At 34.1% G+C, this 11,292-nt stretch overlaps 1 protein-coding gene across 2 annotated transcripts; it reads right to left on the reverse strand.

Annotated features, from left to right (window-relative positions):
• Positions 1–4,837: 4,837 nt before the first annotated feature.
• Positions 4,838–11,292, reverse strand: LOC141288437 (CDGSH iron-sulfur domain-containing protein 1). Of its 2 annotated transcripts, none has more exons than XM_073820576.1 (3): positions 11,142–11,292; positions 8,173–8,345; positions 4,838–5,401 (listed from the first exon to the last, which is right to left on the reverse strand). In XM_073820576.1, the coding sequence occupies exons 1-3, from the start codon at positions 11,212–11,214 to the stop codon at positions 5,312–5,314; spliced, it is 336 nt and encodes a 111-aa protein (XP_073676677.1). In that variant the 5' UTR covers positions 11,215–11,292; the 3' UTR covers positions 4,838–5,311. The 2 variants fall into 2 exon arrangements, with proteins under 2 accessions (XP_073676677.1, XP_073676676.1); XM_073820575.1 differs by having other exon boundaries at positions 8,173–8,375.

Here is an 11,292-nt window from a genome sequence, read left to right on the forward strand (position 1 = left end):
ACTGCACTGGGCTGAATAACTTTTATATATATATATAGGGGTCAGGCATACAGAATGCGTTTGTGCATTTTTTTTTTTTAAACTGAACTTTTAAAGGGCCAGAAAACACAAACTGTGTTTTTGTTTTGAAAAACGGGCAACGGAATGAGGTAAAATAGGTCTGCCGCATTTTTAGATTGCTCATGTCTTTCTTTCTTCAGTCGAAAAGAAATTACGGTTTTTTGAGGTAAAAATTTCAGGATTTTTCTCCATATTGTAGACTTCAATGGGGATCAACGGGTTGAAAGTCCAAACTGCCGTTTTAATGCAGGTTCAAAGGGATCTACACAATCCCAGCTGAGGAATAAGGGTCTTATCTAGCAAAATTATCAGTCATTTTCTAAAACAATAATAATAATAATTTCTATACTTTTAAACTACAAATGCTCGTCTTGCACTAGCTCAACCTCACACGTTACGTAATCGCGTATAAATGACTTTGGCAGAAGTACTGACCCAGTGTTTAGAAAGTGAACGTGCAAAGTAAGTCAAGCGTCCTTCACAAAAAAAAGGTAAAACAACAATGTCGGACGATTATGAAGTTGGAAGAAGAAAAAGAATGAAGTTTTTTGTCCTACCCAACATTTTTAAACAGAAGTAAACCAAACAAAGAACTAACCACGTGTGACTTTTCAAACGTGATTATAATGCGTATCGCAGAGCAAGTGCAAGATGAGCATTTGTGGTTAAAATTCTTTTTTTTTTTTTTTTTAGATAATAAATCATTTTGCTAGAAAAGACCTCAACTGAGATCGCGTAGAGCAGGGGTTTTCAAACCTGTCCTGGAGCCTCCCCTGCCCTGCACATTTTGCTTGTCTCTCTCATCTAATACACCTGATTCAAATCATCAGCTCATTAGTAGAGACTGCAAGACCTGAATTGGGTGTGCCTAATAAGGGAGACATACAAAATGTGCAGGGCAGGGGAGGCTCCAGGACAGGTTTGAAAACCCCTGGCGTAGAGCCATTTGAAGCTGCATTAAAACTGCAATTTGGAATTTGTTGATCCCCTTTGATGTCCACTATAAGGATAAAGTTTTCCTTAAAAACCTTCCTTTTCAACTGAAGCATGAAAGACATGAACATCTTGGATGACATGGGGGTGAATAAATTATCAGGAAATGTTTATTCTGAAAGTGAACTAATCCTTTAATTCCTGGTGACATTAACAAAACTTCGGCTAGATTATGCAGGCTAAGAAGGCCCTTTACCACTAGTGAACTGACGCATGAAACACTGCTTACTCAGAGGTCACTTCCAAAACATTTAGCTTTATTGATTACTGGTGAATATTGTGATACACATGTTAAGAGTTCAACCAACTTTAATTTAAAATTTTAATTTCTTTGTCTCACGTCTCTCACACAAAATTCCAGATTGTGTGGATCTGTGAAATTTTGCTGAAGAAATCGTCATTCCAATAGAGAGTTTGCACTGACGTCACAATTTGGTCAGATTGCATGGTTAATGTACTACTGAATACGTTGTTCTGCTAATTTATGCTGTCTAAACCATGGAATAAAATGTGTGGAAGCTGCTAAATTGTATATTATTGACTTAGTAAGCAGGAAAGGGCACAATATTTCGACAAACTAAAGTTAATAGGTGGTAAAGATACGTACAAGCAGTATTAATTAAGATATTAGCCTAATATTTCACCTACCTGACCGGAAATTATGAGAACAAACATTAATGTTGTCAAGATTCTTACCCTGGAAATCCTAGTTCAGTTTAGCCACCCACAAACGCCTTTTGTTCCTCAAGACAAATTTTTGCACTCTTCTCCTTGATTTGTTATAACTTTTGTCAGTCTATAGTACTCCAAATGTTTTTCCCGGTCTGACCAATTAGTATAGCCCAAAACATGACAATAATTGACCGTTTTAAGCAGCAATAATCAGCACAATATGAGTTTCGTTCGGTTCAGTGGCATTGTTTACCGTTAGTGCCACCAATATGAACCATTAATAACGCATCGTGAAAACACTTGCAAGATCCACGATCAGGTGTTTCCTGAGGGCAAAAGAAACTTCCAAACGCAGATTTCACAAGCTGTTCAGGCGCTGGACAAAAATAGGCTTCATACATCACCATATTGACATTAACAATGGACCTTTTTTGCGAAAAATATATTTGCTAACGTGAACGCACCTTTAGACTGTTAACTGTAAAATGTCACCGCACCTTAAAACCAGTGGCGGTTCTAGACAAATTTGACTAGGGGGGCCAAGGAGGGGCCAGTGTTTATCCAGAGGGGCACATTAAAAAATGACAACAAGTGATATTTAAAGATTATAAACTTTATTTTACTTTAAAATCATACAAACATTTTAGGGATGCTCATATTGACCGTTCACTGTTAATCGACAGTAAGAAGTACTATAAGTTAAACGGTTTAATTATTTTTTACGTTTGCTGCATGGTGAAAGAAAAAATAATGTTTACTCACGGGCGCGTGTCGACACGTGCAGTGCGGCTGTTTAGACATATTTTGATGAGTAAGCACCTGCTTTGCCTTCTCTTAGTTTGTGTAACTGATGTAGTAGCCTATGTGCTGCACGATAGCAATGGCGATGTTGCGTTATCAGAGAGTGAATCCATGAATAAATGAATTCAAATTCTGAATTAATTATAGTCTTAAAAGTGCGCGCTCCCCTTACAATCACTGGAAAGCTGTCACTCATACATTACTGTAGTTCATCGCAATCTCAAAGTTAATAAAAGGTAATGAAATCACATTTACACAGTACAATTAATCTCTTATTTACATCATGTCTACACTTTCTTTGTTTTAATGAGAGAGTTCTCAGAGGTGTAGAGTTTCAGCAGAACTAAACCGGCACTTGATCATGAACTAACAACAGGCTGTCTACAGGTTTGACCAAGTTAAATTTAAGACATTTTAAGACTTTTTAATACCATTTTCAAACAAAATTTAAGACAAAATTGAAAGTCCCGCAAAAGTCTAGCACAAAACTATGAAGATATTTTAAATTATTATTTTATTTAACTGATTATTCTTGGGAATATTCAACAGAAAACACTATTCCAGAAGAAGAAATTATTTTCTATTCCATGACAAAGTCAAGGCTCTCACACACTTTGAAGCCAATGTAACAGTGTAACAAACACGGATTTTGAGTCATGGATCGGATCATTTCTCGGATCAGCAAAAAAAAAAAAAAAAAAAAAGTTTGTTTTTTCCTAATTACTGAATGCTTACTTTAGGTAGGCTACTTCTCATCCACAGCAAAAACTACTATCTGAACTAAAGTTCAGTAACAAAACAAGAACAATTACACAAATGACAAGTGTAAATGAATACAACATAAAGTTAGTAATAAAATCAATAACACTAGTATTCAGGAGGGGAAATTTAATAATTAATTGTAAAATAACTAGTGTTTCTCACTGCAGGTATTTATAGGACGCTGTCTCTTTAAGGCCAAATTCCCAAACCGAATACTGGCACGCATCTCTTTCTCAGCTGTTTCGGTTCACTGAAGACATAAACGACTGTTAAACAGAATACCAAAACGGGTATCAAGACATATGTACGTTTCCGTTCAAATAGCAGTTAAAGAGGAATCAATCTGTGTGAATCGCGCCGCGCGCCTCTCTCTCCTCTCTCTCTCTCTGCGCGTGCTCGCGCCAGTTGTGTGCGGCAACGTAAAAACATGTGCTAATTATAAACTTTTACTCTATGATGGTTAAATTTAACAGCTAATCTGCGATTCAAATGCGTCTAGTTGGGCGGAAACCCGCTAAATCTGGCAACACTGAGGCGTTGTCAAGCAAGCGCGTGTCTAGCAACAGAACAGATTTAGAACCTGCGCAGGAGATTCTCCTCAAAACGATAAACTTTTCCTTTTCAAAGTGTAAAAAAATTAAGACCCTTGGATTTAGATTTAAGACAAATTAAGACATTTAAAGGCCTTATTTTAGGACAACGGAATTTAAGACTTTTTAAGGATCCGCGGCCACCCTGAACAATGAACAGCTGTATATTTTTATTAACTAACGTTAACAAAGATTTTACAAAGCCATTTACAAACTTGATTTAATTATCAGTGTGAAAAACAAAAGTAACACGGTTATGTGCAAGAACAACAAGTCACTCACGAAATGAAATTGTTTTGCTTACTTTCGACTCTTGCAACAGGAGAAATAAATCGTAGCTCCTCTATCCGAGAGTAACGTTAGTTGCTGCAGTGTTTGTGTGCGCCGCTCTAATTTACCCATTTAAGTAGAACGATGCATCGCATTAGTTCCGCTTTTGGCGCTCGTGTGTAAAACCATAATTAATTTATTTTATTTTATTTGGTCAGTACGGGGGGGCCACAGGGGTGGCCAAGGACATGTCTACAGGGGCACGGGCCTCCCTTGGCCTCCGTGTAGAACCGCCACTGCTTAAAACTACATAAATCAGCTAAAGATAAAAATATCAACATAAACCCACTAAATAATAGTTTGTGGGTAGGTCTTAATCATTTGCTCTATAACTTACTATAAGTATAATTCTTTCAAAAACCACTTAAAGACCTTAGTAAAGATGTGTGTGCTGCCTTAGGATCCCTTCAAAATAAACTCAAGAGCGCTGAAATGATACAGCGTCTCCATCTGGTGGTTGTAAGTGTAACTGCAGCAGGGCGATCTCTATTTTTTTTTTCTGTTTTGCAGCAGTACAGGAAGTAGAGCACATTATCTCCCACATCCTGCTTTAAAACTCTCGCTGTTATAACCCTGCTTACTGAATATAGAGAGTAAAACCCCAAACCCATCAAAATGACACAAGCATAAACATTTCAAAATACATTTATTCAATATGCATATCTTTATCGTACAGCAAAACACACATGGCCTCCGAATTAAACATAATGATAGAAAACACATTTATATGTTGTTTTTAAATGGAACCTGTGAACACAAATGTTCAAGTCATAATCACTGAAATGTTTATTTGAACTGTGCGTAGTAGTTCTGACCTCCATTCATCTGTGTTGTAGTGCAAAGTTGAGTACATTTAAAGCACATTTAAATGATCTAGTTCGTGTTAGAGGCAGAGAGGAAGCCCAAGTGTAAAACCACACTATGTTTACAGGAAATACAGTATGTTTGCTGATGCATGACTGCAGTGCAACAGAAAGTCCTTGTGTGAATGAGACGCATTAATATTGAGAATTACAGTAATTGCGATATTAAATCCTCATCCGATTTCTCTCACCTCCATTGGATGGAAAACACTGATGCAAACACACACACTCAATCAGTAATTATGGGGTTTTCTTCTTAATGATCAGAGGGCCGACGTTATCACCAGTTTCCTCGTTGTGTTTGGTGTGTGCGCCGTCACAGTAGGGAAACTGTCCAGGGAACAAACAAATACATACAATTCACAACCACACGATGATAATGATGATGATTTAGACAGTATGATGACGTATCTGTATGCTGATTGTGGTTTTAATGTCTATTCCAACGCTTTGCATTAGTATTTCTACAGGAAGCTCTTCTAGATCACTATGGTGCCTCAGGATGTTGACAAACAGTGACATGAGTGCATAAATGTCAGAAATCACAATTCTGCATGAAGTATACCATTAACCCTGCTAAGCCTGACATATGAAATAATAGTCAGAAAATTTTGACTTTTTGAAATGGAACAATGTTTTGAACCTTTAAAGAAAATCTGCGTACGTATTTTTTTTTGTTCACTATTATATTTTATACATCAGGATTTTATGGATAATATAGTATGACATCGTGAGGATATGGTTGAGGGGAAAAAAACATACCTTAACGTTATTTAAAAGTCTAAATTGCAAAAAAAGTATTTATTATTATTATTATTATTGTTATTTTTGTCTTATATTCCATTCTTGAATGAGGATATAAAAACTTGTTTTCTGACAATTTTATCAAAATTAAAACAAGACAATAAAACTGCCAATGGGGTAAGAAAAATAAACTTGTTAAAAAGGTTACCTCGCAATTCTGACTTTATAAAACAATTTCAAATTTATATCACAATTCTGTGAAAAAGTCAGAATTGCAAGATACAAACTCACAAAAGTCAAAATTGCAAGATACAAACACATAAAGGTCAGAATTGCAAGATACAAACTCGCATTTGCGACTCTTGCGAGACAAGTTTTTATCTCGCAATTCTGACTCAATTTCTTGCAATTCTGATAAAAAAAAAGTCTGAATTGTGAGTTCATATCTGACCATTCTGACTTTATAACACCTAATTTAAAATTTATATCACAATTCTATGAAAAAAAAGTTCGAATTGTGAGATACAAACTCACATTTGAGAGAAGTTAACTAACTTATCTAACTTTTATCTAACTTTTAAAAAAAGTTAGAATTGCAAGATACAAACTCACAATTGCGAGAAAAAGGTTATCTCGCAATTCTGACTTTATAAAACACAATTTCAAGTTTATATCACAATTCTATGAAAAAAAAGTTAAGAATTGCGTGAAAAAAAAGTCAGAATTGTGAGATACAAACTCGCATTTGAGAGAAGTTATCTTGCGATTCTGACTTTATTTTGAAATCGTTGAGTTTATATCATGAAATTCTGAGATAAAAAAGTCAGAATTGTGAGTTTATATCTCGCAATTCCGTAAAAAGTGTCAGAATTGCATGAAAAAAGTCAGAATTACATGAAAAAGTTAGAATTGTGAGATACAAACTCACAAAAGTCAAAATTGCAAGATACAAACAGATAAAGGTCAGAATTGCAAGATACAAACTCACAATTGCGAGAAAAAGGTTATCTCGCAATTCTGACTTTATAAAACACAATTTCAAGTTTATATCACAATTCTATGAAAAAAAAGTTAAGAGTTGCGTGAAAAAAAAGTCAGAATTGTGAGATACAAACTCGCATTTGAGAGAAGTTTTTATCTTGCGATTCTGACTTTATTTTGAAATCGTTGAGTTTATATCATGAAATTCTGAGAAAAAAAGTCAGAATTGAGAGTTTATATCTCGCAATTCCGTAAAAAGTGTCAGAATTGCATGAAAAAAGTCAGAATTACATGAAAAAGTTAGAATTGTGAGATACAAACTCACAATTGCGAGAAAAAGGTTATCTCGCAATTCTGACTTTATAAAACACAATTTCAAGTTTATATCACAATTCTGTGAAAAAGTCAGAATTGCAAGATACAAACTCACATTTGCAAAACAAGTTTATCTAGCAAGTCTGACTCAATTTCTCACAATTGTGAGTTTATATCATGCAATTCTGAGAAAAAAAGTGAATTGTGAGTTCATATCTCACCATTCTGACTTTATAACACCTAATTTCAAGTTTATATCACAATTCTATGAAAAAAAAGTTAGAATTGCATGAAAAAAGTCAGATTTGTAAGATACAAACTCACATTTAAGAGAAAAGTTTTTATCTTGCAATTATGACTTTATTTCGCAATCGTGAGTTTATATCATGACATTTTGAGAAAAAAAGTCAGAATTGTGAGTTCATATCTCACCATTCTGACTTTATAACACGTAATTGCAAGTTTATATCACAATTCCGTGAAAAAAGTCAGAACTGCATGAAAAAAGTCAAAATTGCGAAATACAAACTCGCAATTGCGAGAAAAAGTTCTTGCAATTCTGACTGTATTTCTCACAATTCTTTATTTCTTGCTATTTTTTATATCTCACAATTTTGACTTAATCTTAGAATTTGACTTTATAACTCTCAACTGTAATTTTTTTATATCGCACAATTCTGAGAAAATTTAATGTAAAATTAATTAAATGTATAATTTAATATTTATTTAATATTTCACAGCAAAAAGAAAACGACATCCTGAAAGGGGGTGTTTTATAAAAATAATAAAATGTCTTTTACTTTCTAAATACATAAAACAAAAAATCAGATGACAGAAGACATGTAGAAGATTGTTTATAACAAGTTTTTCAGCAAAGTTTCAATCTTGTTAATAATTTAGAGGCCTTAGAATTCATGCATCAAACTTACTAATTCAATCTTTACATGGTTAAAAATGTCACTAAACAGACCAGCGGGATCATACGGCAGGCATGAAGACTTGCCATACTCTCCTATTAATGTAAACTTAATCACATGATTCATTGAGGAGGTTTCACTCACCTTCTTGGACCTCCAGCAGCGGCAGTAGACGGCCTTGTTGCCGATGTCCTCCATATCGAAGCTGTGCACTACTTTAGGGCTGTCTTTGTTGACTGACATGTTGACCCTGCTCTTGGGGCTGCTCTGTGAACTGAAGTAGCGTGTCAGAAGGTAGGTGCTCAGAGCCGCGGCCACTGCAACGGGAACGATGGTGGTCAGCTGATCTGCAAATGTACACACGAGGAGGCGCTCGTTTTTGAGAGGGCCACTATTCTACAAGCATTACTATTATCCAGAAAAGATTTAGTTTAAACTTTGCGCCTGACAAACTCCTCTTTTTAATAAACATTTTTATTATATTGTAGCTTTTTGGTGGGGGGGGGGGGGGTATGCAGAAGTCATACAGGAAACAGATAGCACTGTTAACCCATGCCATGTTGAAAATGGATTTTGGACATTATAACCTAAAGGTAGGGACCTATGAATTTTTTTTTCTCTACCTAACTGTTTTGGAATTTATCTGGATTCCATTTTAATGGTTGAAATAAATATTTGTAATCAAAATGCATTTCTAACTAATTAAAATCATGAAACGCATACAACTTATCAACATTTTATTTTAATTTTAACAAAAATGACATGTTTAGGGACCTATGGAATCTGTTTTCATTTAGTAATTTATTCAACATTTTAAAATAATATTGCTTTTCATGTATGAAACTGAAAACGTGAAACGCACTTAGGTTCATTCCCAAGTTCAGTGAAGTGTAACCTTGCATTTGACATTTATAAACAGCTATATTACGGACTATACTGTCTGACAATAACATACACTCCCAGTCAAAAGTTTTTGAACAGTAAGATTTTTAATGCTTTTAAAAAAGTCTCTTCTGCTCACCAAGCCTGCATTTATTTGATCCAAAGTACAGCAAAAACAGTACAATTTTGAAATATCTGTACTATTTAAATAACTGTTTTCTATTTGAAAACATTTTTAAATTTTATTTTTTCCTGTGATTTCAAAGCTGAATTTTTAGCATCACTACTCACATGATTCTTCAGAAATCATTCTAATATTCTGATTTGCTGTTCAAAAAAACATGTATCATTATTATTATAAAAAATTGAAAACAGCTGAGTCTTTGATGAATAGAAAGTAAAAAAAAAACAGCATTTTTATCTGAAATAGAAATCTTTTTTAAAGCACTATTTATGTCTTTATCGTCATTTTTTATTAATGTAAAGCATCCTTGCTAAATAAAAGTATAAATTTCTTATATTCATTTCTTATACAAAAATATATATGACTCCAAGCTTTTGAATGGTATATAATGTTACAAAAGCTTTTTATTTCAGATAAATGCTGATCTTTGGATTTTTCTATTTATCGAAGAATCCTGAAAAATGTACTCAACTGTTTTAAATATTATTAATAATAACAATAATAATAATATAATAAATGTTTCTTGAAAAGCAAATCAGCATATTAGAATGATTTCTGAAGGACCGTGTGACAACTGAAGACTGGAGTAATGATGCTGAAAACTACGGAAAGCTTTGATCACAGGAATAAACTACATTTGAAAATATATTCAAAAAGAAAACAGTAATTTTAAATTGTTGTTGCTGTACTTACGCAGGTTTGGTGAGCAGAAGAGATTTAAAAATCTTACTGTTCAAAAACTTTTGACTGGTAGTGCAACTGTTAAAACACTTCATGATATCAATTTGCACAAAACCATACTTCATATTTTTTCACAACAGTTAGTGTTTCACATCATTAATTTACAGGTCTAAATATTGCATTATCTCAACACTTGAAATAAGTGGATCTTTAGCTCAGAAAATAAAATGTGGTTTATGGTCATATTTTAAAGGTGCCCTGGTTCCAATTCATTTTTTTACACCTATGATTTTCTATCTTCATTATCACTTATTTATACATTTCTATTAATGCAGCCTAAGCCAATAGCTCCATATTATTTTCTCGAATTAAGAAAATCTACATTAATTTAAATTTCACTGAAACACACCTGGTAGTTATTGATTGACAGTTACACAACCAAAGCAACACTGCCCTTTGGAACAGAACTACTTTAGACAAAATAACTTGTAAAATATCAGTAAACTCAGGGCCCAAACAATACAAACACAGTCTACAGCCTTTAAACCAATACATTTGCACATTAATATTACATCTTTAGAGCTTTTAGTGCTCTATAAAGCACATGCAGTACAGAATAAAGTTGTTCATTGACATTATAGAGTGTTTTATGTGTCTTGTCTTCAGTGTCATGTGAGCTAAACCCATGAAACTTAATCAGCACTAAAATATAGTCAAGACATGTCTGACACAGGCTGGTAAAATCCAACACGTCTTTATCTAAGACTGTAAATCCCGGTCAGGTGAGAAGGATTCACTCTCTCTTATAGTTAATTATAGTCCTACTGATTTCCGTGATTTCGTTTCGCAATTCTTTGACGTAATCACGTGATCACTGCCATCCCAACATGAAATATTATAAAGCCACTCTAAACTGTAATACAGTTAAGCTAATATTTTAACAGTTTTTTATATGTGACTTTGGACGAATCGTAGACCGTTTAGGTTCAAATGATTCATTTAAAAGATCCGAATCAAAATAATTCTTTCATCGCTGTCTGTTTCCCAAGATAAGAAAGCAATCGGGTTTGTGATTTGCCGTATAATAAATGCTACAGAGCGACATGGCATTTATTACTGAAACACTGTATTCATTTAAATATCCAAAATGAATTGAATATTAATCAATCACACAAAATACCTGCAAACCTATGACATCATAACGCGTGCATAACCTAAAAAATAATGTATACTATAATCTAAAATAAATACAATATTCCGATACATAACATGCTGATGAATATGTGTTGATTCTTTATGCAACTGCTAGACTGCAGTCGATAAAGGTTGCCACCGTCTTTGTATTAAACTAAAACACCACTCTTACCTTTAGTAACCTTAAAACCCGGTATTAACCCCGGTTTAGTCAGAGCTGAAAGCCCTGGCACTTGAGATGCCATGACGGTGGAGTTGTTTGGACTTCAAGTTTAAGGGCACCACAAGGTCTGAGAGACGCCGAATCTGAGTGGCGCCGTCAC

This window comes from Garra rufa, chromosome 16 (genome assembly GCF_049309525.1).
Source record: "Garra rufa chromosome 16, GarRuf1.0, whole genome shotgun sequence".
Lineage (NCBI taxonomy): Eukaryota > Metazoa > Chordata > Actinopteri > Cypriniformes > Cyprinidae > Garra > Garra rufa.